Source organism: Olea europaea, chromosome 7 (genome assembly GCF_002742605.1).
Source record: "Olea europaea var. sylvestris chromosome 7, O_europaea_v1, whole genome shotgun sequence".
In the NCBI taxonomy this organism is placed as follows: domain Eukaryota; kingdom Viridiplantae; phylum Streptophyta; class Magnoliopsida; order Lamiales; family Oleaceae; genus Olea; species Olea europaea.
The window spans coordinates 5,837,978-5,863,422 of NC_036243.1; the positions used below are offsets into that span (position 1 = coordinate 5,837,978).

The 25,445-nt window shown below is 35.7% G+C and overlaps 4 protein-coding genes across 9 annotated transcripts; 1 reads left to right on the top strand and 3 right to left on the bottom strand.

Annotated features, from left to right (window-relative positions):
* The first annotated feature begins 1,710 nt into the window (after positions 1-1,710).
* On the top strand, positions 1,711-5,479 carry LOC111396796 (scarecrow-like protein 1). 4 transcript variants are annotated; one of them, XM_023023314.1, is made up of 2 exons: positions 1,711-2,139; positions 3,400-5,479. In XM_023023314.1, exon 2 carries the CDS (start codon positions 3,540-3,542, stop codon positions 5,220-5,222), a length of 1,683 nt encoding a protein of 560 aa, XP_022879082.1. In that variant the 5' UTR covers positions 1,711-2,139; positions 3,400-3,539; the 3' UTR covers positions 5,223-5,479. The 4 variants fall into 4 exon arrangements, with proteins under 4 accessions (XP_022879082.1, XP_022879083.1, XP_022879081.1 ...); XM_023023315.1 differs by having other exon boundaries at positions 1,711-1,978; XM_023023313.1 differs by having other exon boundaries at positions 1,711-1,928.
* Positions 5,480-5,663: 184 nt separating this feature from the next.
* Positions 5,664-7,634, bottom strand: LOC111396797 (stearoyl-[acyl-carrier-protein] 9-desaturase 6, chloroplastic-like). Its single transcript, XM_023023317.1, has 2 exons — positions 7,028-7,634; positions 5,664-6,412 (listed from the first exon to the last, which is right to left on the bottom strand). Exons 1-2 carry the CDS (start codon positions 7,619-7,621, stop codon positions 5,846-5,848), a joined length of 1,161 nt encoding a protein of 386 aa, XP_022879085.1. The 5' UTR covers positions 7,622-7,634; the 3' UTR covers positions 5,664-5,845.
* A 2,504-nt stretch (positions 7,635-10,138) lies between these two features.
* On the bottom strand, positions 10,139-18,139 carry LOC111397816 (transcriptional corepressor SEUSS-like). Its single transcript, XM_023024792.1, has 10 exons — positions 17,888-18,139; positions 16,208-17,209; positions 15,970-16,089; positions 15,684-15,732; positions 13,833-14,047; positions 13,673-13,741; positions 12,727-12,826; positions 12,587-12,683; positions 12,079-12,162; positions 10,139-11,770 (listed from the first exon to the last, which is right to left on the bottom strand). The coding sequence occupies exons 2-10, from the start codon at positions 17,186-17,188 to the stop codon at positions 10,801-10,803; spliced, it is 2,685 nt and encodes an 894-aa protein (XP_022880560.1). The 5' UTR covers positions 17,189-17,209; positions 17,888-18,139; the 3' UTR covers positions 10,139-10,800.
* A 4,592-nt stretch (positions 18,140-22,731) lies between these two features.
* Positions 22,732-24,920, bottom strand: LOC111396798 (psbP domain-containing protein 4, chloroplastic). 3 transcript variants are annotated; one of them, XM_023023318.1, is made up of 5 exons: positions 24,509-24,920; positions 23,849-23,952; positions 23,540-23,651; positions 23,165-23,392; positions 22,732-22,967 (listed from the first exon to the last, which is right to left on the bottom strand). In XM_023023318.1, the coding sequence occupies exons 1-5, from the start codon at positions 24,786-24,788 to the stop codon at positions 22,903-22,905; spliced, it is 789 nt and encodes a 262-aa protein (XP_022879086.1). In that variant the 5' UTR covers positions 24,789-24,920; the 3' UTR covers positions 22,732-22,902. The 3 variants fall into 3 exon arrangements, with proteins under 3 accessions (XP_022879086.1, XP_022879087.1, XP_022879088.1); XM_023023319.1 differs by having other exon boundaries at positions 23,849-23,971; positions 24,509-24,918; XM_023023320.1 differs by having other exon boundaries at positions 23,849-23,956; positions 24,509-24,917.
* Positions 24,921-25,445: the final 525 nt, after the last annotated feature.

Genomic DNA, 25,445 nt, shown 5'->3' on the forward strand with positions numbered 1-25,445 from the left:
AAAAATTCACTATTACAAAATTCATTTTCAATAAAACAAAAAAAGGCTTAAACATGCCAATTAACGGATAATTCCTATTAGAGGATTTTAGTAATTAGGCTTGAGGTCAAAACTTTTCTTGAGATTGCCTTGTTTAAGAATATGAAACGATAGTCTAAAAACATTATGATATTTTAAGCGAGTCGGTGTGCCAATATTTTTGTGTAAGTTAGTTGATATTTAGCTTCTGTTTGATAGTCATTCTTTCAATAGAATAAGTTTTTCAATGATAAATTTTTGAAAAATGTGTGGTTAAAAATTAGGAAAAGATTTTGAATTTACATAAAGAATATTTTATTGTAAGAATGTGTGATTAAAAATGAGTACGAGAGAAAAAGGAATTTTAAAGAATGGTTGCCAAACAAAAGGTTTAATATTTTTTAGTAGAGATAGTTTAATATCGAATGTTAAATTTCATTAGCTTTGCATGGGGTATTTATACAAGAAGATGTGTAAATGAGATTCCAAGAGGGACGAGAAAGTCATCGAGAGTGTTGCTTACGCCGCCCACCCGCCCTTTAGGGGGGCCTTTTGGGCAATTTGCATTATACCACAATATTAGAATTACTGAACATAGAATGGACCAGAAATTGGGGACCAGATTGCAATACTTTTTGACTATTCACACTTGCGTTTTGATTTTCTTCACAGTAATTACGAAGTTCTTACGTCATCAATTGCGTCATGTTTTGGTGCTAGATACATGCCGCGTGTGTATTTGGTCAATGCTCAAGAAAATGGTCCAAATAGAAAATTAGTAGCGTCCTTCAGTGTATGTAACTTTTCTTTTTCTTAATTGGAAAAAGTTACGTGGTTATTTGTCCAAGTACTTGTCCAGTGGGAATTAAAATTAAATTTTTAGTATATTTGGATAAAAATTAATTAAATATATGATTGAAAAGTTGTGAATTTCATAAAATATATAATTAAAATTAATTATTGATTTTAATATATTTAATTTTAATTTTCACTAAAGAGGACTAAATATAGGAACAGCTTGCTTCACACTAACCTCAACTTTATAAGTACAAAGCTAATCTAGTAGGTCATCTTACAAGTTGACCTCGACAGCAATAGATAGGTGATTTGTCTCGAGCAATGACTCGTTCATTTTTCACTTTTTCCAAACATAACATTTACTTTCATTGTAAAAGGGCTTGAGTTATGGAAAATCGATTGAGCTCTCCAAAAAAGTTGGTCATGATGACGACTCGCTTGGACCACGTAACCTAATCGGTGCGCTTATTCTTTTAAATCAAGACAAAAGAGTCCACGACTCTATTTTTTAATTAATAAAGCCAACACAATCAAACCATTTTAACGTTCTCAAAATGGACGTAGGGGAGACGGACTTACAAGACTAGATAAGTTGAATAGGAGATGAACTTAAGTAAAGAATTATGTAATAAAGATAATAATTAGAAAAAACGTATTACTATCTTTTAGTGTGCAACTTTCGGCCAATGTTTGGCATTCATTACTTTACATTATTTTGCATTATTTTTCTAATGTACTCATTTTTAATCATATACTCTTCACTAAAATAATATTACACGTAAATCAAAATTTTTTTTCCTATTTTAATCATACATTCTCCATCAATCACTACTTTATAATACATTTTTTCATATTAATGTGGCTCAAAATGGCCTTAGTCTTTCCAATATAATTTCCTAGTCTATCCCAAGTTTCATGATAAGAAAGACTTGCACCTCTTTGAAAAATCAATTCTTGTCACAAATCAAGAAGAGAGTAAATAGTGCTTAGCTGACTCATACACTGTTTGTGATTCACGGTCAGGATAAATCGATCAAGTTGTGCGTTCATCAGACCTTCAAAATTGGCAGTACAAACAACTCCAGCAGAGAACCAAATTAGAAAAAATAAAGGTAAAAACTTTCGATTAAATTTAAGAAAATTCCAGGCAAGAGTGGTGGGGGTAAGTTTTAATTGATTTTCCAATATTTCTAGAAGATGGGCTTTTCTTGGAATGTACTTTTTCTTCTAGTCTTGGAATTTTAATCAGTGAATATTATTTATTTATTTTGCCTTTTTTCCGCTGGAATTTGTTTCAAATCAATCTCACAGCAAGTGTATCTGGTACATATTTTGATCTTTTATTTTTTAAGGATTTTTGGATTCTTGTTTGTTATTTACAGGGTTACCCTCGTTTGGACTTCTGATTTGTTTTATGTTTGATTGTTGCTTTTTCACCAAACCAACCTTACAATCTGCAATTTTTTTAATCTAAAAATGATGTAATAAAAGGGTGTGTACTTCAGTACCGTTTGTTATACTCAAAGCTCAAAATCCATAATTTTCTTATCCGTTTCAGAAGTTTATTTACGTCTGTTCATCTATTGAAATTTTGCCGATTATTGATCCAGTTTCAAAGGTAATTTTGCTTATTTTTGTTGCTTATGATTGTATTTCCTTTAGATTACATGTTTGTAGAAATAATCTTTGTCTGAACCTAGAACTTGTGTTGAATCTTAATCTTCTGTTGTTCATATATTGTTTTGGAAGAAGCTGATTGCCTATTTCTCTGTGGTGTACGGCTTATAATTGACTCTGTTCTGCCGAAATGGAAATCGAAATATTCTAAATTTAAACAGAATTGTGACACGTGCTATGATATTATAGTGATTATCAGAAAATGGAAAGTTCGCTTAGATTTTTGAATCCCTCTTAAGCCACGGAGATTTAGATAATTGTTCGAGGTTTTTACTTTTTAGTATAGCATGTATATTTTTTTAGTTCATAGTTACGGTCGTGATCCTCGGAAGTATATGGTGGAGAACCCCTTCCGGCCACCCTCTTGTTGGACTTTGGGGAACGTAATACTATTGAACACTTTCCTCTTGATTGCAGATCGACCTATTTTTTAAAGTTGAGAACCTGTAGTTGTGCTAGTCGAAAAGTTGGGGTGTTGTTCCATTTTCTATGCAGAAAAATAAGAGAATGATCTGTTTTACTAGTATTCATATTTAAATGCAACCTCATGGGCAAAAAGATAATCGCTATTCGGGGTTTCAGATTAACGAGTAGATATCCCCTTGATCATAAAGCTCCCATTTGGTAGTATATTTTCGCCCCAAAAAATCAAATTTTGACTGTTATTTCACTATTCGCCGTTATTTTTGACTTCTTCACTTGTCGGTGGTATCCACCTTTCTCTCTAACGGTCAAAAAATTAATTCTCAGAATCACTACCGAATAAGCCCTAAGTATTCTTTCAGGACAATAATAAAGACTGGTTAATGCATGCATAGGAAATTTCATGTTTTGTTAAATCACACGCGTGCACTAATTTTTAGTTTATTTTACTTCAATTTTGATTCTTCTTTCTGATGACTACAGGAATTCAACTACGCCTGCTATATATCACATATCTTGGTTTATTTCTGTTCAGAAGTATAAGAGTAAATATCTGATCCGAGACGGGATAAATCATTGAATGATACGATAACTTTCTTTTCCCTGACAATTAAAAGTGAACCATGTCTTTAGTCAGACCTGCTGCATTGTTTGGAAATCATGAACGTCATTCACTGTGTGAAGGCAATGATTCCTCTGGCTTATCAACATCTGTATTTAACTCGGACAATCAAGGTATAGTTTATACCACTGAATCTTGCAGAAGTGAGAGTTTTGATCAGAAGTACTTCTTCGACTCCCCATCAGAAGAACTTGTACACACATCTGACTCCGATGTCCTGAAAAATGCATTTCACCGGTCACATTCCTCCTCTTTTGTGGTGTCGTATGATTTTGATTACGAATCAGAATATATAAATGGCCAAAGTCCGGATGCTGTAGAATATGATGAAGATAAGATAAAGTTGAAACTTCAAGAACTTGAGACAGTGCTTCTTGATGATAATGCTACCAACGTTGATGATGCTGCTGCTTTTGGTACTGATCATAATATGGAAATAGATGGTGAATGGTCCGACCAGATCCTTAATGGGTTGCTTCATGAATCGCCTAAGGAATCTTCATCATCAGTTTCGAATCCTAGTAGCATCAGCAGCAGTAAGGAAATATCAATTACCAATTTGCAAACTCCAAAGCGCTTGCTTTTTGAATGTGCTGCTGCAATCCGAGTTGGGAATTTTGAGGAAGCGTCATTGATGATCAGTTATCTCAGGCAGAAGGTCTCTATCCAGGGAGATCCGTCTGAAAGGATCGCAGCCTATATGGTAGAAGCACTGACAGCCCGGATGGCTACCTCTGGGAAGGGTCTTTATAAAGCTCTAAAATGCAAAGAACCCCCATCTTCTCTTCGACTTTCTGCAATGCAAGTCCTCTTTGAGGGTTGCCCGTGCTTCAGATTTGGATTCACAGCAGCAAATGGTGCCATTTTAGAGGCATTTAAAGATGAAACTAGAGTGCATATCGTAGATTTTGACATTAACCAAGGAAGTCAGTATTACACGCTGCTGCAAACAATGGCTAAAATTCCTGGTAATCGACCTCTCGTGAGATTAACTGGAGTGGATGACCCTGAATCAGTTCAACGTTCTGTGGGAGGCCTAAAAGTCATTGGGCAACGACTTGAGCAACTTGCTGAAGATCTTCAGCTTTCATTTGAATTTCAAGCTGTGGCTGCTGAAACTGCTTTAGTTTCTCCATCAATGCTCAATTGTCAACCCGGAGAAGCTCTAATCGTGAACTTTGCATTCCAGCTCCACCACATGCCAGACGAGAGCGTATCGACAGTAAACCTACGGGATCAGCTTCTCCGTATGGTCAAAGGCTTGAACCCAAAACTAGTTACCGTTGTTGAACAAGATGTGAATACGAATACAGCCCCATTCTTACCAAGATTTGCTGAAGCCTACAATTACTACTTTGCTGTGTTTGAATCTCTTGATGCAACTCTCCCACGGAATAGTCAAGACCGAATGAACGTAGAGAAACATTGTCTGGCACGTGACATCGTTAACATTGTTGCATGTGAGGGGGAGGAAAGAATAGAACGGTACGAGGTTGCTGGAAAATGGAGGGCAAGGATGAGAATGGCTGGTTTCAATCCTTGTCCAATTAGTCAAAATGTGAGCACTGAAATTCGAAAGGTCATAAAGCAGTATTCGAACAGATTCAAGGTGAAAGAGGAGACGGGGGCCCTCCATTTCGGATGGGAAGACAAAATCTTGATAGTCACTTCTGCATGGAGGTAAAACACTCATAATTTGGTCGAAGGAAGAAAAAGTTTTGGTGCAGTTGCACTTGCTTTTTAGTCGCATGTGACTTTTTGACCCTGTTTTTTTGGATAATTTGATACATAATAGAGGTAATGTATGATCAAAGCAGTTGATGAAAACTTCCAACTTTTGTGCTACTGTAGGTCCTTAACAGTATTTAGATGTGTAATTGTAGACTTCTATGCGCCACCTCTTGTTCGAAATTTACTTAAAGATCTACCATTGGTTATCCATTTGAGTTTTCATTCTCAATTATTCAGCAAGAGCTTCTTTTGCATTTGAAAATAGCTAGTGGCAAGATCGAGCTTGGTAAATAGTCTTCTGTTATATCTTCGCCATGATTTTGAGCCCGACATGAAGTTTTACATTGGCTGCGCATGGTAAACACAACAATTCTTTGGGAAGATGTTAAGAGTCTTTTTGTGTCATCCTTCACGAGGGAAATGAATCTTGAGTTTCTTGTAAATGAAATACGAATGAATGAAACTACAGGGGCATAATTTGAGTATCAAACGACAAACAAAAACAGAAAATAGGAACATAAGAGATTAAGACATGATAATCTAGTACATACTAAGATTCCCAGAGAATTTCTCAATTTACAGGGTCACTTCCTTGTTGAAAATCCAGCTGAATTTCACGCTTTGTGCCTTCATCTTCTTGGCTCGATCATCGGCTCGCTCTTGCAACTTCCTGATCCTCGACGGCAGCCCACACACGAAGTCCTGTGCACATCTCCCTTCACCTCTTAAACCCTCCAACTTCTCTAATCTCCACCGTCCAATCAAGAACTCCAGAATGTCAGCATAATCATCGGCTGTGTATACCCCGAGTCTCTGTGCCAGAGTCGAAAAATGCTCGAAGAGATGTTCGTCGTGCCCATCGTACATCAAATGGGCAGGCATTGTGATTTTCTTTCTCATCATGTCTCCAATGGCGATCATTGTTTCGTTTGTGTCAACCTCGAGCAACTTTTCGACGATCTTGATGTATGCATTCTCATGACGTTTTTCGTCTGCTGCGATGGTCCCACATATGCGCGCAAGTACTGGATCCCCGCCTTCCTTGGCTAGCCGTGCCGTGTTACCATGAGACACGAATGTGGCCCGTTCTTGAAATGATGTGTACACGAAGCCTAAATAAGGGTTATTTTCTGTCCCTGGATTCTGTAAATCCCATGAATGAACTTGTCAAATTCTATCAATTAGGGACCAATGCAGTTTCAAAATGAAAATTTGGGGACTTGACCAGAAAAAAAAGTAGTGATCAGGTTAATTTCACCAATGCCTATTAAACTTTGTACTTAATCACTTTCACCACTAGACTTTAATCTATTTTAGACTCATCACTAAACTTTAAAAAAATTTCATTAAGACCATGATATCGATTCAGTTTCACTTCAATTTTTTACTGAACAATCTAATTTGTCCGTCTGCCAACTCGTACGTATTGACAGGAAATCCTAATGGTTTGATTACTCGACTCGCCAATCAAGGCCCATAATCAAGAAATATTGTTTTATTTTTATAAATTAACACTAAAATATAGATTGAAGCCTCTATGTGGTACCGCTAAAAAAATGATTAAAATCCAAATCCAAATCAAAATTAATAATTAATTTTAATCACATATTCTATGAGATCTACAAATTTTAAAATTTTTAGCAAATTTTGATAAAAGTTAATGAAATGTCGCGGATCCTATTAATATGTGGTTGACACTAATTAGTTACTTTGACTTATATTTGAAAAAGAAAATATTGAATTGTTAATAAAAATTACCATTCCAGCTCCAATCAAGTACTGCACAGTCCTCTCAATCATGGACATATCAACCCGACCCGAAAGATACAGATAGGTTCTAAGCAAATCACCATGCCGGTTCTCCTCAGCGGTCCAGGCCCGAGTCCACGAGGCCCATGGGCTTGGGCTGGCCCCACTCTCATCTTTGACCCCATCAAGAGTGTTAATCATGGTCTGATAAGTGGGCAATGCATCTTCTGTGATCATATCACCCACCAAAACAACAAAATACTCGTCGGGAATCTCGGCCGTCCGTTCACGAAGGGCCTTGATTGAATCGGTGAAGTGAGCAAACGGCTGGGATGGGTCCGGGAGGAAGTCATTGGGCTGCCAGCATTGGTTTATGGGCTTGAGGAGAGGGAGGATACACTGAGAAGCCCAAGATTCTAGTGACTTGAAGACCTCCACTTTCTCTGGTGGCATAGAGTGGGTGACCTGTTGGTTGTGGAGTGGTGGTGCGACAGAGGAGATAGGTGGTGGACGGCGGAGAGTGGTGGCGCCGCGGAGGCCACGTGGTGTGCATGCAAGTTGGGTGGTGGTTACGTGTGAGAAATAGAATGCCAAGGTTTGCATGGCTGATGGAGAATGTTTGTTGTGATTGTGAAAGAACTTAGCGACTCTTTAACATTTATTAGGAGACTTTTTTATTGTTTGACCTGCTTCTTAGTCACAATTACAGTTATGCCATTGGGAAATTCATTTGTATCAATGCGCAATTTTATGCGCCCCGTTTGGTTTTAATAAAATGTTAATTAAAGTAGATTCAATTAAAAGTTAATGAATATATAGTTGAAAAGTTTATTAAAGTTGTAGATTCAACAAAATATGTGATTAAAAAATAAGTTTGAGAAAAATGAGAACCAACGAGGGCATAACTTACTAAGCCATGTTTGGTTTTGAAAAATCAAATTTTTAATATATTTTGATACAAGTTAATAAAATGTGGTTAAGAAATGTATAATTAAATTAATTATTAACTTTGACTTAAAATTTAATTAATTTTTTAATTGAATCGAACAAAGGTTCAAAAATTTTACTTATTTGTAATGGGAGCCATACATAAAAAGAAAACATCAAGGGTATTCTCGTCATTTGACACCGGGGCATTTTGGATATCAAGAAAAACTAGGGGTGGATGCAGTGGTTTTTAGAGATACTTTCTGTGGATTGTGGTGGCGACGTGTAAAGATTTAAATTACCCCTCGATAATTGTGTTTTGCAACTAATCCTTTGTATAACACTAGAGAAAACCAGCTGCTAATTGATAATTTTGGTTAATCTTAATGCAACTTTGCTTGAGTTTGTTTTAATTAGACCAACAATAGATGGAAACTTCTGACAGTTGAATTTATCTTCGGATTCATTGACAAGCCGTGCTGGAAATATGTACGTACAATTTGATAGATCATTGGGTACTGTCCAAAAAATGCAGTGTTGACAGCCAATGTTGATACTTGTACAAGGTGATTCACCATGTAAAAATAGCAAATCCTTCATTGACTAACCTATGACATATGAGCAGATTCTCTAAAAAGCCAACCAGCGGGTCCTAATCCAATGAGAATGCCCTAAGAAATGCTATCAACACCGAGGATCATCAAGTGAGGCACGAATTTCTCTAATGGAAATACCTTGTTTTTCACTCAACGAAAGAATTCCGATCCGTTGGATGGAGATTAAAATTCAATTTTTAATAGATTTTGATAAAAGTCAATAAAAATTGGGATTGAAAAGTCATTGGACGCATAAAATATGTGGTTAAGATTAATAGTCAAATTAATTTAGATTTTAATTCCTACCAAACTGTGACTTAATAGAACCAAAAAATCACCTTCATATAAATTATTAAAGTTGTAGATTCAACAAAATATGTGGTTAAAAAATAAGTTTGAGAAAAATGAGAACCAACGAGGGCATAACTTACTAAGCCATGTTCGGTTTTGAAAAATCAAATTTTTAATATATTTTGATATAAGTTAATAAAATGTGGTTAAAAAATGTGTAATTAAATTAATTATTAACTTTGACTTAACATTTAATTAATTTTTTTAATTGAATCGAACAAAGGTTCAAAAATTTTACTTATTTGTAATGGGAGCCATACATAAAAAGAAAACATCAAGGGTATTCTCGTCATTTGACATCGGGGCATTTTGGATATCAAGAAAAACTAGGGGTGGATGCAGTGGTTTTTAGAGATACTTTCTGTGGATTGTGGTGGCGACGTGTAAAGATTTAAATTATCCCCCGATAATTGTGTTTTGCAACTAATCCTTTGTATAACACTAGAGAAAACCAGCTGCTAATTGATAATTTTGGTTAATCTTAATGCAACTTTGCTTGAGTTTGTTTTAATTAGACCAACAATAGATGGAAACTTCTGACAGTTGAATTTATCTTCGGATTCATTGACAAGCCGTGCTGGAAATATGTACGTACAATTTGATAGATCATTGGGTACTGTCCAAAAAATGCAGTGTTGACAGCCAATGTTGATACTTGTACAAGGTGATTCACCGTGTAAAAATAGCAAATCCTTCATTGACTAACCTATGACATATGAGCAGATTCTCTAAAAAGCCAACCAGCGGGTCCTAATCCAATGAGAATGCCCTAAGAAATGCTATCAACACCGAGGATCATCAAGTGAGGCACGAATTTCTCTAATGGAAATACCTTGTTTTTCACTCAACGAAAGAATTCCGATCCGTTGGATGGAGATTAAAATTCAATTTTTAATAGATTTTGATAAAAGTCAATAAAAATTGGGATTGAAAAGTCATTGGACGCATAAAATATGTGGTTAAGATTAATAGTCAAATTAATTTAGATTTTAATTCCTACCAAACTGTGACTTAATAGAACCAAAAAATCACCTTCATATAACATTAGACAAATAAGACAACATATGAAGACATGACAATTGATGTGAAATTGTATCACATATCTGTATTTATAATAGCAAAACTGACTTCTTCTTGTAGGTGATTATAGTAGAACATTTGTTTGTTATTTAGAAGTTCCAACCGAACTTCGAGGTCAACAGAATCCTTGTTAAGATCTTGAATATTAGTAGAAAGAAAGACAATATACGTAAACAATAACTTGCATGGTGATTCATCATTGATCAATTCTAAGATTTGTCCTATCCAATCCAACAATGGAACAAAGGTAGCACCTAATTCTCATCAATTTCCCCACCAGAGCACAAGCAACAGTTCTGATAATGTATGGTTTGTTCTCGACTATGCAATGTCGATAACATTTGTAATAAAAATCAAACCTGTCAAAAAGGCTATCATTTCTCAGGTAATGGAAAAACATAGTCTAAGGTGACAATACTACTCAAAACAAGGGTAGTATAATTCAGGCCAACTCTTGAAAGTTCCATAGTATGCTACTATACTTGCTTCCAGGTGAATCAAAACTTTATATACACTCTGCGCATAGGATGGTGAAGATCTGAGTAAGCAGATAGACGGTTAATCCCATTAGCCAGCCAACTTGGCATGTCCTCCTCAATTGCTGGCATGGATGAGCAGTTGTTGCAAAACCGGATGAATTCATGTTAGAAGAAAATTAGGAACCTTAAGATGATGTTTTTATTCCTTCCTTTTTCCTCAAATTAGTACACACATGGAAGGGAGTCTTGACAGTATTTGTCCTTTTATTGTCATATGCTTCCATCTTCCCAGAGGGAACCCCTTTTCCTTTTTATATTGTAGTCCAATACCTGTATAACCTATAATTTATCAGGGGGATGGCTTCCAATCGAATTGAAGGTCATTGAAATCATTGGCTGCTCCAAGACCACCAAGCAGCTGGTTCTCCAGGTTCTGCTGTGGCTGATTTGTGCTCTGCCCTTGGGCAACTGTCACGCCTGCTCTTCTATTCATATTCATAGAGTTATTCTCTAGCGTTGCTTGAATCCCATCCACCATACCAGATTGTCCAAGCTCATTGCCCAAGGTTCCGAAGCCTGCACCACCAATATTTAGGTTACCACTGGCCACTCCATTTGCTATAACGCCATTCCTGCCACTCAAACCGCTATTATTGATGGATGATGACAGTCCATTGACATTTTTCACATCATTACTCATCGTCCTCGTGTTCATCATGCTGCCTCCGCCAAGCTGGGAAGACATCATTTCTTGTATAATTTTTTGAACAGAACTTTGTGAATCATTAGCATCTGCATCACCAGAAAGAGCCACTGGCTGCTGCATTGAGATGTTTGGTGAATTCGAGATCACGTGTGCTCCTCCTGATAACCCACCATGTGAAGTTTGTTGCAGTGGATTATTGGATGACGGCAGCTTTTGTGATTGGAAGGCAGGACTAGATTGAGGTTGTGGCATAATATTGGAAGAACCAGGGAATTGAATCGGCACATTATTGCCTTCATAAGGACTGTTTGCTGTATACATTGGATTTTGCTGTCTAGAGTTCATTGAGTTTTGGTGAACAAGGCCAATGTTGGCACCAGCAGGAGTTATTGCCGGGACTGAGTTAAGAGTGTTACTGACTCTCAGCATGCCACCATTGGTAGAAGCAAGCTGCTGCATTGCAGGAGCCTGGACAGAGCCATTATTGTTTGAGTTTTGAACCATTATTTGCTGTTGCTGCTGTAGGTGGCCCCCTGGTTGTTGAGGTTCACCCTGGAAATCATGTGGAGGATTCAGCCGAGGATACTTCAACAAGCTCTCTGGGAAGAAAAATTAACCATGCTCAGAAATTTAAACAGTGTGTATAAAAAAATTTAACACGTGGAACGGTTTCAGATAACAAATTGGAGGACGGTAATCCTCAAACCAGAGAAATTATAAAGATGAATCCACATTTTACAGAGTTGGTTGATCTAGTACATTTTGTAGACTTGGGATGCTCTCCATCCATGAGAAATATTCCCGTGAAGAAGCGTAACAATCATTTTTCCTTTCAGTACTTAATTTTGCAATAATAAATTAAAGAAGTATTTCTATCAGGAGCCAAGTTTTCTTTGTTCTCCTTTTTCAACAAATTTTCACCTCGGGTCCTCAAGAATAGATGCCAACATGGAGACGGGCATTCCAATAACATAGTAATTAACTCGTGCTATTACTTCAAAGATACTTAAAGGCCCAACAAGAGGAAAGGACAATCCACAAAAAGAAGTAAACAAAAAGTGTATGAAACATAAAAGAGGACTACAAATGAGAACTGCTGCGATCCAAAAATTGCTCAATTTCCTAGTTACTCTGCAACCTACAGAAGCTCACACTAATTTCATATTCATTTAACATCGTCATACTGCACACACTGAAAGGAAACAAAATAATGGCCCATTCCCCATGACACACTATCCACATCCTCACTGCCTCAGATAGTATTGCCAACATTCTTGAAACTCAATTTTGCCATGCCATGTGTATCTATACATGTATTGAAGAATATGTACGTTGATCTATGAGTGCCTAAGAATATCTATCTCGTCTAGTAGGGAACAGTTTATCTTCCTTTGTTCTCTGTGTATCCAAGTGAAAAGGCTAATCCAACGGTAGTCTCCTTAGATAATGAAATAAATCTGAGGCAGACTCATTTTTAATATCAACATACACATATATGATATATGTATCCCAATCAAATGTGTAAGCTACATACAAACTTTAAGATCAATATGGAAGTAACTTGAACTTACATATTGCAGTTATTTTGAAGCTCTGAATCAAAGACATCTGACGGCCTATTCTGAGTAGCCGTCTGGTACCTCTGGGCAGCAGCTCCAAGTTGGCTAACCTGCAGTGTACATAGAACAAAGAAAGGCGTGCTTAAGAGGAGCTTAAATGGTACTGTACCACAGGGGAACTTATTTAGATACCAAAAAACAATAGAGTCGAAAACCTCAAGGCTAAAGTAGCACCCTAAAGATAGAAACCAGAAACCAGGCTCATTTTTGACTTAAAAAATTTATAGACCCACGGAAAACAATAAAAAAGTTTCAATACAAAGATGCATCCACAGACCACAGAAACTACCTAGGCCAGTACATCCAAGATTTCAATATCATCACTTCAACCAAACAATCATTTAACTCCTTTTCCAAGTGAGGACACGGGGCTTTAGCAGATAAGGAGGAAATCGATATCCTTTGTCCCTCTTTCACTTCCATTCATGTTCTTCAAACTTGACATAGAAGAAAAGAAAAATCATCTTTAAAGAAGAGGGTAGGGGAGCTAAACATCCTTGCCTGTTATTAGAAAATCACTTATTCACAAACTTCGTGTGGGACTAGTTTTCCTCATTTCCCATCTCAAGTATGTTATGCGAAATGGCTCAAATAATATTATCCGACGATCATAATCTCATTAAAACACAAACTATTACAAAGACATGAGGACATCAATCCTGCAAAAAGCACATCAACAATATGTCGCATGGAATGGACTTCCAATAAGAACTCCCTAGGGGTGGAGTGAATATTGTTTCTCTAACTGACAAATCGAGGACACATTTCACACTGTCAGCCAAGGAATTTATAAATGTCATAACACATGCCTCAACGACCACAACTCAAAAGACAACCACAATATTTGCAGACACAAACACGCTCAAAACAACAACAGAGGTTCAAAGCTCTCAAACCTGAGGTATCAGCAATCTTTTAGGAATAAGCTCTTCATGACGTCGAGCACAGAACTCCCAGGAGCATATCTAATGAAGTGATGAAGCAGAGATAGTTAAACAACAGCAGCTCTATAAATATTAAAGAACTTAAATGGAAAGAATATATTTTGAGTGCAACCTTGAGGTCTGGTGAGAATATGATTCGAAGCTGCCCATCACGAACAACACGAAGTTGCTCAAAGACACTCTCCTGAATGGCTTTTGCGTAATCCAAAACAATTTGCCCAGATGAATTCTGAGACTCCTTTGGCATATCAACATAGAGTAGCTCTTCCATAGTACCGCTTTCGAATTTTATTTTGAACAGTCTGGGCAGAACCTCAGCAGTTGCCTCTGACAAAAAGTATAACAAACTTTAGGTTCTGAAGTAGTTCTTTATTTCTCTTTATTCATTTTTCCGTTTTCCTTTTTAGAGTTTGGGGTTAGTAATTGGTATATACATGTTTCAGGGGACTTCCAAAAATTAAACCACCATCAGAGCTCCTCAATCCATAATCTACATCTATCTACAATCTATAAATAGCATGGATAGGTGAGAATCACTATATTTCCTGTTTTTTCCTTGTATTTTTTTGTTTATGGTCAACAATACCATTATGTAAAAAAAGCCAAATGAAACATTCATTTCCAACATAATTCTATACAAACACAATTACTGTGTCAACATTTTGATGGCTGATTCAATTGGTTTTCACTCTTCAATTAACTTGGCACTTACATATAATATTCGTAATTTGTATCATTAATATATAATAACTATTGATTAGTAAATGTTATCCATCTTGCGAGATTCGAAAGAGTTTTTTGCTAAAACATTTTTAGTTGTTTGCCTATTAAAATGCTGAATTCAGGTTGTCATTATTTGGTCACTAATTTAGTAATAAATATAGCCCATGTTGGAGTTAACAGAAGGAGCCAAAAAGATTTCAAGGTCGTTTTTTCAAGATTTCTGGTAAATCGTTGTTAGTAGATTGTACCCTTCTTTAATGGTTGTTTCATTTGGCTGTTTCACACTTACTGTTTTTAATTCATGCATGGGTGATATCAGTTTTCATTAGTTATTAATATAGATACATGGCAAAAAGTAAAAGCATTATGATACACAAAAATGCGTTTCAGAATAAATTAGGACATTTTCAAATACATTATACCTTAAAATTTAAATTAAAAAAAATACAAATGATAAATGTACAGATTAATTCAGAAAAATAATTATGACTCACCGCAACAGCCAAACCATCGGATAAATGCATGGGAAATATTGAAACATTATTATATATATAACAAAATGTTTCAGGTTGTTTTCAATTACATGACACCTTAAGTAAAAAGTACCGAATGATAGCTGTAAATAATTCTGAAAAATAATTACTAAATCCACCAATGGTGGCAGCATTGTGGATCATCTGAGACCATGCTACTTATATATGGACCGGGCGTCATATGTATCCAAGTGAAGCTGAAAAGCAACATAAGCCACAGCCGACTAATTCAGCTACAAAGAAGAAGACATCTAAGCAGGTATTTGAATGTTCCTAACTTGGTTTTCTACATTGTCACAGTCTGTACATGTTTCGGAGATTTATTATCAAATCTAACTTTTTTATGAGATATTTTTTCTTACTTTTAAGATCAACTTATTGACCAAATTCTCCGTTTTGTAAATTATCAATATCATACATGACTTCATCGACATCTAAATCACTAACAACAATGCAGCAAAGTTCAGCTACAATTCCATAGGTAGAGCCAAATAATTAACTTGATTAGAAATACGTATACTTTTATAGTTAAAAAATAAAAAATATAAATACTTTTATCGTACCATACTTCGTGCAAGACACGTTTATATCACTAGTTATCTTAAAAGGGAACAAAATTGAAGAAAATACACCAAAACAGAGCTATTCATAGCTAGCAAAAGAATTGATAATCAGATCAGATCTTAAAGCACAGAAGAAAGGCATACCATATCCACGACCCGGTTTGCGGTTGCATATTTCACAGTGCCAAACATCCTGCATTAATGCAAAATAATGATAGATCACAAATCCTAGTCAAATATTGTACAGAGAAAGTAATTGTCAATTTTGAGAGCCACTGCAAACTGATAGGCTTAGAAGTAATTAATTTAATGCTAAATTCCATCAGAAAATTAAAAGGCCTCACTGTAATTGTCAAACAATATTGGCATAAACTGGATGGGACATCCTTACAGAATTTAAACATAATTAATGTCTACCATTTAATCCGACCTGATTTAAAACTCCAGTAGTTTGGCGGCAACTTGCATACATTGAAACGCACCATTTTTTCTTGGCATTTGTTGCAAAAAAATCGGCAACAAACTTTCTCCAGAACTCAATGTTATTGTCCTACAAAATATGTCACACAAATGTCATTCATAACCATACCCTCTGTCAAACAAAAAACTCATTCCAAATTTTTGCTTTTCTACACAAGCAAACAAAAATTTTGAAAACAATATCTCACTTCAGGTCTTTGTTGCTGCTGATACATATAATATGTTAGCCGTTGCGCGCCCATCCCAGGCTCATATACTGTCTTTACCGGAGACCTAATAGACAAATTCTGTGGTTGAAACTGTGCTTGTAGCTGAGATTTTTGTTGAGGAATAGTGTTTAAGGCTCGCTGTTGTTGCTGTCGCTGGATTTGCATGTGTCTCCGTTGATGCAAAATCTGTGCAGCTGCAGCAGCCTGAGGGGACTGCCTCGATAGGAGAAGCTGCTGCTGTTGCTTATTTAAAAACGAAGATGATTCTGGTTGTTGGGATTCCATATTGGCAGGCACCAAGCTTCTCATATTCAGTATTTGTTGAGGTTCCAATTTGACAGTACCAAGATTCCTCAAAGCTTGCAACTGCTGTCGTGTTTGATCGTTCATTGCATGCATCTCCGGCTTAACAGGTCCAACACTTCCTAGTCCAGCTTGCGTTGTTTGAAATGGCAGCTGCTGTTGGTTGCCAGGAACAGAAAATTGCAGTAACTGATGCTGATTATTCTGAAAATTTTGAGGATCAAGTTGCTGAGTGTGTAGCTGGTCAGCCAACATTTGGTTGCCAGTAGGGTTTGGGAATTGTTGTTGTTGCCCTTGAACTTGACCGGATGAGTTAGGATCAGTAGTTATGGACACGGACAGATGTGGAGATGTATTAAATCCAGTCACATTTGTTACACCCCCATTTTCGATAAGCCGTCGCTTCCCAAGAACGGATAGTCCAGAACTTGGGCCCCCATTATTAAACGACTGCTGGAGCAAAGATGAAACGTTGGCCGCATTCCCCAACTTGTTGATGTTGTTTAACTGGTTACAAGGTGACACTAAAGAAGGGAATGCATTCTGTGAAGGCATCCCACTCCCTTGACCACTCAACAAATTGGAATTTGTTCTCAACAGTGATGGTGGAACAGGCTGGGATCCACTAAGCGGAGTGGGTGGCCCATGTAGCACCATCCTTTTGCCTAATACTCCAATCTAAATACAGTGTCAGATACAAATTACACTCTTGAACTAACATTAATCTCAACAAACTATAAAAAAGTGTGTGCAACACTAAATTATTGTACAATTTAAGTAACAATTTACACATGACCAACCGAAGTCAGAGTTTTTGAAAAATTATTTTGAACCAAAATATTGCCATAAGCCTCCTGCATGAGAATAAAACACCCCAATTTGCAGAATTGAAGTCTAAAATAAAAAATTTCAACCCAAAGACGTCACCTTTTTCTCTGAACATCCTAAAATCAATCCCTTTTAAAACGAATAGCTTTTAAGTCAAATAAGTCCTTTCCCTTATCTACAACAAAAGTGAAACCGAACAATTTCAACCCCAAAAAGAAGAATAAAAGGAAAATGGAACAAAGAGAATTTTTGAAGAGATAAAACTTGAAGTGAACTTATAATCCAAAAAATTCCAAAACTTGAGCCGAATTGAACTACAAGAATAACCATTAGACTCAATAAAAACCTAAATCATGTAACAAAAACACTCAATTAAAACCCCAAATGAAGCTATATTCCCGGGGGCTTCACCCTATAAAGTACTTACATTCATAAATATATATGGCATGCGCGTATCAAGACGAGTATATATAAAAATTCAAAACTTCAATCTATAAAGAAATAGCGAAATGAAGAGGAAAAACTCACCAGAACAGGATTTGAACAGCAGTCTGTTAAAACCTACAAAATTGAAGTTCAAAAACGCTCGTTAAACTTCTCCATTAACATAAACAAATTGATTCATTCATTCTTCAAAAAAGCATTAAAACATTAAACTGTAGATTCATAAATATTAAATGTGTGTGTGTGTTTCTGTATGTATATGTAGCTGTCAAAAGTCCTCTCAAAATCTTCAGTAACGAGAGAGAGAGAGAGAGATGCTGGGCTGTGCCTTTTTGAGAGAGTGCGTGCGTTTTTATTGCGGACGTCAAAAATGCATTGGATCCGATTTAATTATTTACTCCAAATTAAGTCAAAGGCTTGTTCACTTGGTGTATGATGCCTGCGTTGATCTTGGATTGGATGTTGACTCGAAAAAGTTAAATGATCGGATCGTATAGACGAGATTTTGATTTAAGAAGATTAGTTCTTTAAGTTAGTTTAACGAATTTACGTTTTTGATATTTAATTTATGATTGTGTTGATCTCCTATTTTCTAGGTAAGTCGATCGATCAGATCTAATGTGTACGTCATCAAGAGCATATGATTATCACAAAGGCCACACAACTCATCTTTTGGGATATTTACTAAAATGCCCCCAGATTATTATTGATGTTTGCTAGTTGTTTGTGGGAGAGATAGTCTAAAGACTATAATACCCCTGTGGGAAAGAGATGTTTGGATACCCAACTTTCTATTTTAAGGTTAATTAGCCATTGGATTCCATTCTGATTGCCCTGATAAAAATGTTCTGAGTTTGTACATTTGTATCCGAAGGTTCTTTTAAAAGTTAACGAATAGCATGTCCAAGAATCTCGGTTCACTTTCTAAAAGGTAACATTTAACTTATTTTTACAAAATAAATTTTAAATAAAATCAGATATTGTCGATACTTGCGCCCCAACTACAACCACATTATAGCAAAATAGACTTTGGATCGTGCACATGTGAACAATAATAAACATGTGCATGTTCTGTTGGTTTTCGATCTTGTTATTGCTCTTATGAATAGGAAGCGAAAGCTCAATTCATAACAAAATAGACACACGTGCTCGTTGGCAATGATCACTGTCGTCTGCTTATTTTTGGCCCGTGGTGATCGCAACCGTTCAATTTTCGATTTTGTTGTATTAATTTCTAAAAGTTTCTTCACTTTCACAGCAGCCTTTGGAGGAATGTCTGAACAAAGAAAGGAAGGACAAGCAGTACACAAATTTAGGGTTCTTCAATTGAATTAGAGCAGCTCTCAAATGATTAATACTGGTAGTTTTGCACTATTGGTCCTTGATCTATTGCCAAATATGCATATCAGATCAGAATTTTTGTATTACATTAGTTTATCATGTTGAGTATGACATGTAAAATGGGTCTTAGAATAGCCCCTATCTGGTGTAAGTTAAAATTGATTTTTTTAAATTATGATAAAAGTTGATGATATTTGTGATTGAAAAGTTGCGAATTTCATGAAATACGTAGTTAAAAGTAATTGTTGACTTTGATTTGAGATTTTAATTTAAATCAAATAGGGATATAATATGTGTAACTCTTGAAATATATGTTTCGATAATTATAATTAGAGAATGTTAATTTGCTGGCTAGAAAAATTGTTATTTCATTAAATTTATTTGTTAATGTTAATTTGGGTTTATTTATATGAAATTAAATATTAAATTTAATGTTGCAATCAAATAAAAATCTATTAATTTATCAATTAACTAATAACTTTCTAATTTATCAAGATATTTACTATTTTCTTAAATATTGTACATTGTATTTAGTTTCTCGTTTTACAAAATAACAATTCTATATATTTTTTAAAGGATTAATAGTACAAAACGTCCCTACGTTTGACATTTATTGCGAAAAAAGTCCATACGTTTCATTTTTTTGCATTAGTTAGCACAAAACGTCCTTACCTTTAAGGCTTATTGTGGAAAATATACCCACCTTTCATTTTTTGACATTTTTGTCCTCATTTCCACATTTCTTTTCGAAAAACGTCCTTTTCACTATTTTTTAATGTAAAATGACCAATATATCCCCATTTAAATAAAATCCAAAAATAAAGAAAAGAAAAATAAAGAATAAATTACAATCTTACTCCTAAATGTTTTAAAAAGTGCAAGTGAGTCCAAGTAATTATTAAAATGCCTAATAGCACAAAACGTCCTTACGTTTGGCTTATAATGTGAAAAACGTCCCTACGTTTCAAACTGGTGAAAGGAACGTCTTTTGCAATGAAATGTGGAAATATGGATGAAAACGTAAAAAAAAAATGAAACATAGGGACGTTTTTCACACTATAGGTCAAACGTAAGGACGTTTTGTAGGTCTTATTAAAATATTAAAAATAACAAAACACATACACACACACACACACACACTCTCTCTCTCTCTCTCTCCCTCCCTCCCTTTTCTCTTCTTCTTCAAATGGATCAATCATCGTAGAAGGCAAAAAACTCCAGCAAACCACCACCAAAGAAAAGCCCTCACTTCCCTCTACACATATCACTAGACATTCAACCTTGAAACTTTCATGCTAATAGACTTGTTCGGAATTGCAAGCCAAAATACCCAACTCTTGAATGCAAATACTGATAGCATCACCTATTTTGGAGAGACCCATGCCATTTCGAACACATCAATCGACCATACTCTCTAGGGCGCCTCTCTTCATGGTCTTAAAATATCAACAGATGATTCAACGGTATGGAGGTTCGATGATTTGGATGATGATTGGTCAAAGTTTTCTCACTTGTAACGTGGCAGTCCCATTTGGAGAAGAAGATAAGAGAGAGAGAGTTTTTTTTTTTTTAATATTTTAATAATGCCTAATAGCAAAAAAGTCCATACGTTTGACACTTATTGCAAAAAATGTCCCTACGTTTCAATTTTTTTGCGTTTTCACCCCTATTTCCACGTTTCATTGTAAAAAATGTCCATTTCACCAATTTGAAACGTTGGGACGCTTTTCACACTACAACCCAAATGTAGGGACGTTTTATGATATTATGCTTTTTAATAATTATTTGGACTCACTTGTACTTTTTAATACATTTAGGAGAAAGATTGTAATTTATTATTTATTTTTTTAGGTTTTATTTAAATGAGAGGGTATTTTGGTCATTTTATATTAAAAAATGGTGAAAATGATGTTTTCCGCAAATAAACGTGAAAATAAGGGCAAAAATGTCCAAAAATGAAAGGTGAGGACATTTTCCACAATGAACCTCAAAGGTAGGGACGTTTCGTGCTAATTACCCTTTTCGTTCTTATTTCAACGTTTCATTATTAAAAATGTCATTTTCACCATTTTTGAATGTAAAATGACCAAAATACCCTACTATTTAAATAAAGCAAAAAAAAAAATAAAAAAAAAATTGTAATTTTACTCCTAAATGTTTTAAAAAGTGCAAGTGAGTCCAAATAATTATTAAAAGACTTAATAGCATGAAACATCTCTACATTTGGCATGTAGTGTGCAAAACGTCCCTATGTTTTAAATTGATTAAAATGATGTTTTCCGTAATGAAACATGAAAATAGGGATGAAAATACAAAAAAATTGAAAAGTATGGACGTTTTCTGAAAAAGGTGTCAAAGGTAGGACGTTTTCTGTAAGAAATGTCAAACATATTGATATTTTGTGCTATTAGGCCTTATTAAAATTGAAACCATTGCAAAATCAGTGAACCTCCATACCATTTCCAAAATACTATTACCCAAACTCTAGCGACACCACCTTTTTCGAAGAGATCTATGTCATTTCCAACACGCCAATCGATTATACTCACTAGGATGCTCTCTTCATAGTCTTAAAACATCAACAGATGATTTAACGGTATGGAGGTTTGGCGGTTTGGACGATGGTTGGTCGGAGTTTTTTCAGTTCTAAGGTGGCAATCCCATTTGGAGAAAAAAGATCATGAAGAGAAGTGCTCTGATAAGTATAGTCAATTGGTGTGTTGGAAATGACATGGATCTCTCCGAAATAGGTAATGCCGCCGGAGTTTGGGTAATGGTATTTTGGAAATGGTATGGAGGTTCACCGGTTTGACAATAGTTTCAATTTTAATAAGGCTTAATAGCACAAAACATCCCTACGTTTGACACTTCTTGCGAAAAACGTCCCTATCTTTGACACTTCTTGAAAAAAAGATCTATACGTTTCAATTTTTTTTACATTTTCATCCATATTTTCACGTTTCATTGCGAAAAACGTCATTTTCATCAATTTGAAATGTAGGGACTTTTTACACAAACGCAAGGACGTTTTGTACTATTGGGCATTTTAATAATTATTTGGACTCACTTGCACTTTTTAAAACATTTAGGAGTAAAATTGCAATCTATTCTTTTTTTCTTTTTTTTTTGTTTTATTTAAATAGGAGGGTATTTTGATCATTTTACATTCAAAAATGTTGAAAATGACGTTTTTAGCAATGGAACGTTGAAATAATGACGAAAATGCAAAAAAAAAAAATGAAACGTAGGGACGCTTTCGGCAATAAGTGTCAAACGTATGGACGTTTTGTGTTATTAACCCTTTGTTAAACCATGTAAAATTCATGAATTTGCTTATTTTTTTCCAAAAAATGATCGTACGCTGTTCAATTAACTACATTATTTAGTTTATGAATATTTAACCAAGAAAAAACTATTTAAATAAATTAAAACCATAGTAGATCACACTGATTAGTTTACTTCCAATAAGAAATAAACAATAATTGAGTCATATGAAAGGAAATGCCTCGTAGTCGAATCATAAGTGCCATGTATCGTATGTGTCAGGTTTTTTACTTTTGAAGTATCACTTCAACATAGTTTATCAGAAATTGCTAAATATAAAGACAATATTTGAAGAGAACACATAGAACATTCAGCAAACTGTATTGATGTACAAAACTAGAGGTTTAAATCTTAGTATCCTATATATTGTATATTAGCCAATTCAATAACTCTGAAGGAAATATTGCATGCCACATTAAGATGTGATTTTTCGATTAAACAACTCGAAAAGAATCAGCTATCTTTTTTAAATCCTTATAGTGCCTCTTCCATTGAAGACCTGAAAAACCAAAACAATAAAAAAGTGAGAAAATACTGAAATTCACGGTACCAGTGGTGGATTTAGGATTCCAGGTGAGAACGGACGGCAGGAAAAAAAAATTCGGCGGAGTCAGCACGGGTGGCCACAGGGGCTCTCTGGTTGTTGGCTCCATCCCTACACATTACTAGGCTCGAAGAATAGAACTAGATGTTTACCGTTTGCAGTTACACCGAACAAGTAGAGGCGATTCCCGGCTGCAGTTGCTGTAATTAGAACATGAGGTGGCTCTAACTCGAACTGATAGTACTTTCTTCCCGAGTATTCTGCTACTTCAGAGCTTAATACCTTCCCTTCTACGTTCTCACCAATTACCTCTGGCCCGAATGCATTGATTACTATGTCTGGAGGGCCTATTCGTTCTATTGTGGCATCATCACCAATATCTGTGCGACATAGAGCAATCAAAATTCAAATTTTTCAATAATACGATTGGCTATTACGTATACCAAAAGAGTTGGTGGGGAATCACTCTACAGATAAAGGGACACCAACCACAATCGAAACATAAGCAGGTAGGTGTAGGGAGATACCATCTGCAAATCTTCGAACAGGGGCAACAATTACGAAAAGGCGTCCTTCTTTTGGGCTAGCAAATCTTAAATCAATCTCTGTGCCTCCAAGATCAGCAATTGACACTGGAACCTGTTGAGAACCAGAGGAAGAATGTCTAAAAGGAAAGGGGAAAAAAAAAAAAAAAAAGGCTTTGTAGAGATGGATTTTGAGGGTCTTTAGATTGTGTGGAGCCTAATTATTCTTATTTCTGACCATTTATAAAGGATTTTTAGGGGGTCTATTTTCTTTGAAATCACTTATATAGCTTCTACTCTGACGATGCTTACCTCTTCCCAGTCTTGAGGAACTGAGAAGGCATATGGGATGATAGGACTCCACCCAACGCCATGGCCTCCCGACTTCTCATCCGGTCTTTGATATGTCCTCCAACCTGTCTGAGCATTTTTTCTCTATTGAAGATGAACACTCATTGAGAGACCAAACCATAAAACAACTGAAAAGTTTGAGCATCTTGATTTCTAATCCGTAAAGGGATTTATAAGAGGTATTTCTTCAGAACATAAGCTATATACTTAAGATTACAAACTTGGTTTAGTTATATGTTAACAATGGTGATAATTCTTCTCCAAAAATTGGAAAATGAGAAAAGGTCAGTGGAAATTACATCCATTAAATTGGAAAATGAGAAAAGGTCAGTGGAAATTACATCCATTAAGGGCCTGTTTGGCGGGAATGGATTTATTCGTTATGCTGTCCTCCTACATAGCTTACCAAGCATGCGTGTATCAAACAAAGTCAAAGAGTGTACACCATGATTCCTCATCAAATTCAAGATTCACACAAGCAAAATGCACCAAGATCATTTCTAAGACATAATGTCCGTATGCAATAACAAACACAAACTTTTTCTTCTTTAATTATATCTGTTATTGTCTAGTCGAGCATCAAAAATACGTTTAAGTACATAAAATCCCACCAAGACTAACCTTGTTCATTTGGTTCGGAGAGGCCAGGAATCCTCCCAGCTAAAGGACCTTGTTTCACCACTGCCAATACTTCTCCCGGAAACCCGAAAACTACCGATGAAAGTAAAGACACCCCAGTAACCATAGCAGCCCTCCTATTTAGTAGTCCTAATTGTCCCTCACTTTCTTCATTAACACACAATTTTTTCCTTGAGGCCAATCCTTTTCTCGGTGCAGATTGAACCATCTGCTGATTGCTCTTCCAAGAAAGACAACAAACTGTGTGCCCAATTGTATCCATTCTCTCTCAACCAGTAAGTATGGTAGAGAGAGATGAGGGAGGATTCAGTTTATCAATTTTCTGAAGACTCAATAAATGGCAAAAATAGTTCCTTCTTAGGTCTATCCCGTGAGGCCTAGTCTGTTTTATCACTTCATATTTGGCCAAGGATAAGTGAATGCTGTGGAAGGTTGGTGAAATGCGTGGGCCACCTTGTGTAAAACATTTCTTCATCAAATTGTGGATTACTGTGTGCCACGTGTCACTTGTTCATTGATTTTTGAATGTAAAATGAAAATTATATAATATTTTTAAAAATAACTACATTTTTAAAATACACCCCAGGTCCACTGCATCTACAACTAGACTCTGCACAACTCGTCCCTCATAGAATGACCGAATTGGTGAAGTAGATGAGTGTGAAGACCTTTGATCACGAGTTCGATTTCTTCTGCCAACACTTTCTCGATCAAATCTGTCGTAAAGAGTTTGCCTAGTTCGATTTACCTGGCTAATGTGATTTGTAGGCTGTTGCGTCAGCCCGACGTTTATACAGTGTATATCAGAAGGGTAGCGACTGCAAGTTCCCCCGTTATTTAAAAAAAAAAAAAAAAACAACTCGACACAACTCGACCGTAGAGGCCAGTTGATCAACAACAAGGACTATGACAAGACAAC

Bases quoted from the DNA above. Each gene is read 5' to 3' on its own strand.
- LOC111396796 (XM_023023314.1), top strand. From the start codon at position 3,540: ATGTCTTTAGTCAGACCTGCTGCATTGTTTGGAAATCATGAACGTCAT.
- LOC111396797 (XM_023023317.1), bottom strand. From the start codon at position 7,621: ATGCAAACCTTGGCATTCTATTTCTCACACGTAACCACCACCCAACTT. The intron at 6,413-7,027 runs GTAATTTTTATT...TGGGATTTACAG, and splicing joins ACTTGATTGGAGCTGGAATG to AATCCAGGGACAGAAAATAA.
- LOC111396798 (XM_023023318.1), bottom strand. From the start codon at position 24,788: ATGGATACAATTGGGCACACAGTTTGTTGTCTTTCTTGGAAGAGCAAT. The intron at 23,953-24,508 runs GTTAGTCTTGGT...ATGCTCAGACAG, and splicing joins CTCCGAACCAAATGAACAAG to GTTGGAGGACATATCAAAGA. The intron at 23,652-23,848 runs GTAAGCATCGTC...GGTTCTCAACAG, and splicing joins TTCCTCAAGACTGGGAAGAG to GTTCCAGTGTCAATTGCTGA.
- LOC111397816 (XM_023024792.1), bottom strand. From the start codon at position 17,188: ATGGTGCTACATGGGCCACCCACTCCGCTTAGTGGATCCCAGCCTGTT. The intron at 12,163-12,586 runs GTTGGATTAGCC...TGGGCCTTTAAG, and splicing joins CATTATCTAAGGAGACTACC to TATCTTTGAAGTAATAGCAC. The intron at 11,771-12,078 runs GTGAAAATTTGT...TGAGCATGGTTA, and splicing joins TCTATTCTTGAGGACCCGAG to ATTTTTCTTCCCAGAGAGCT.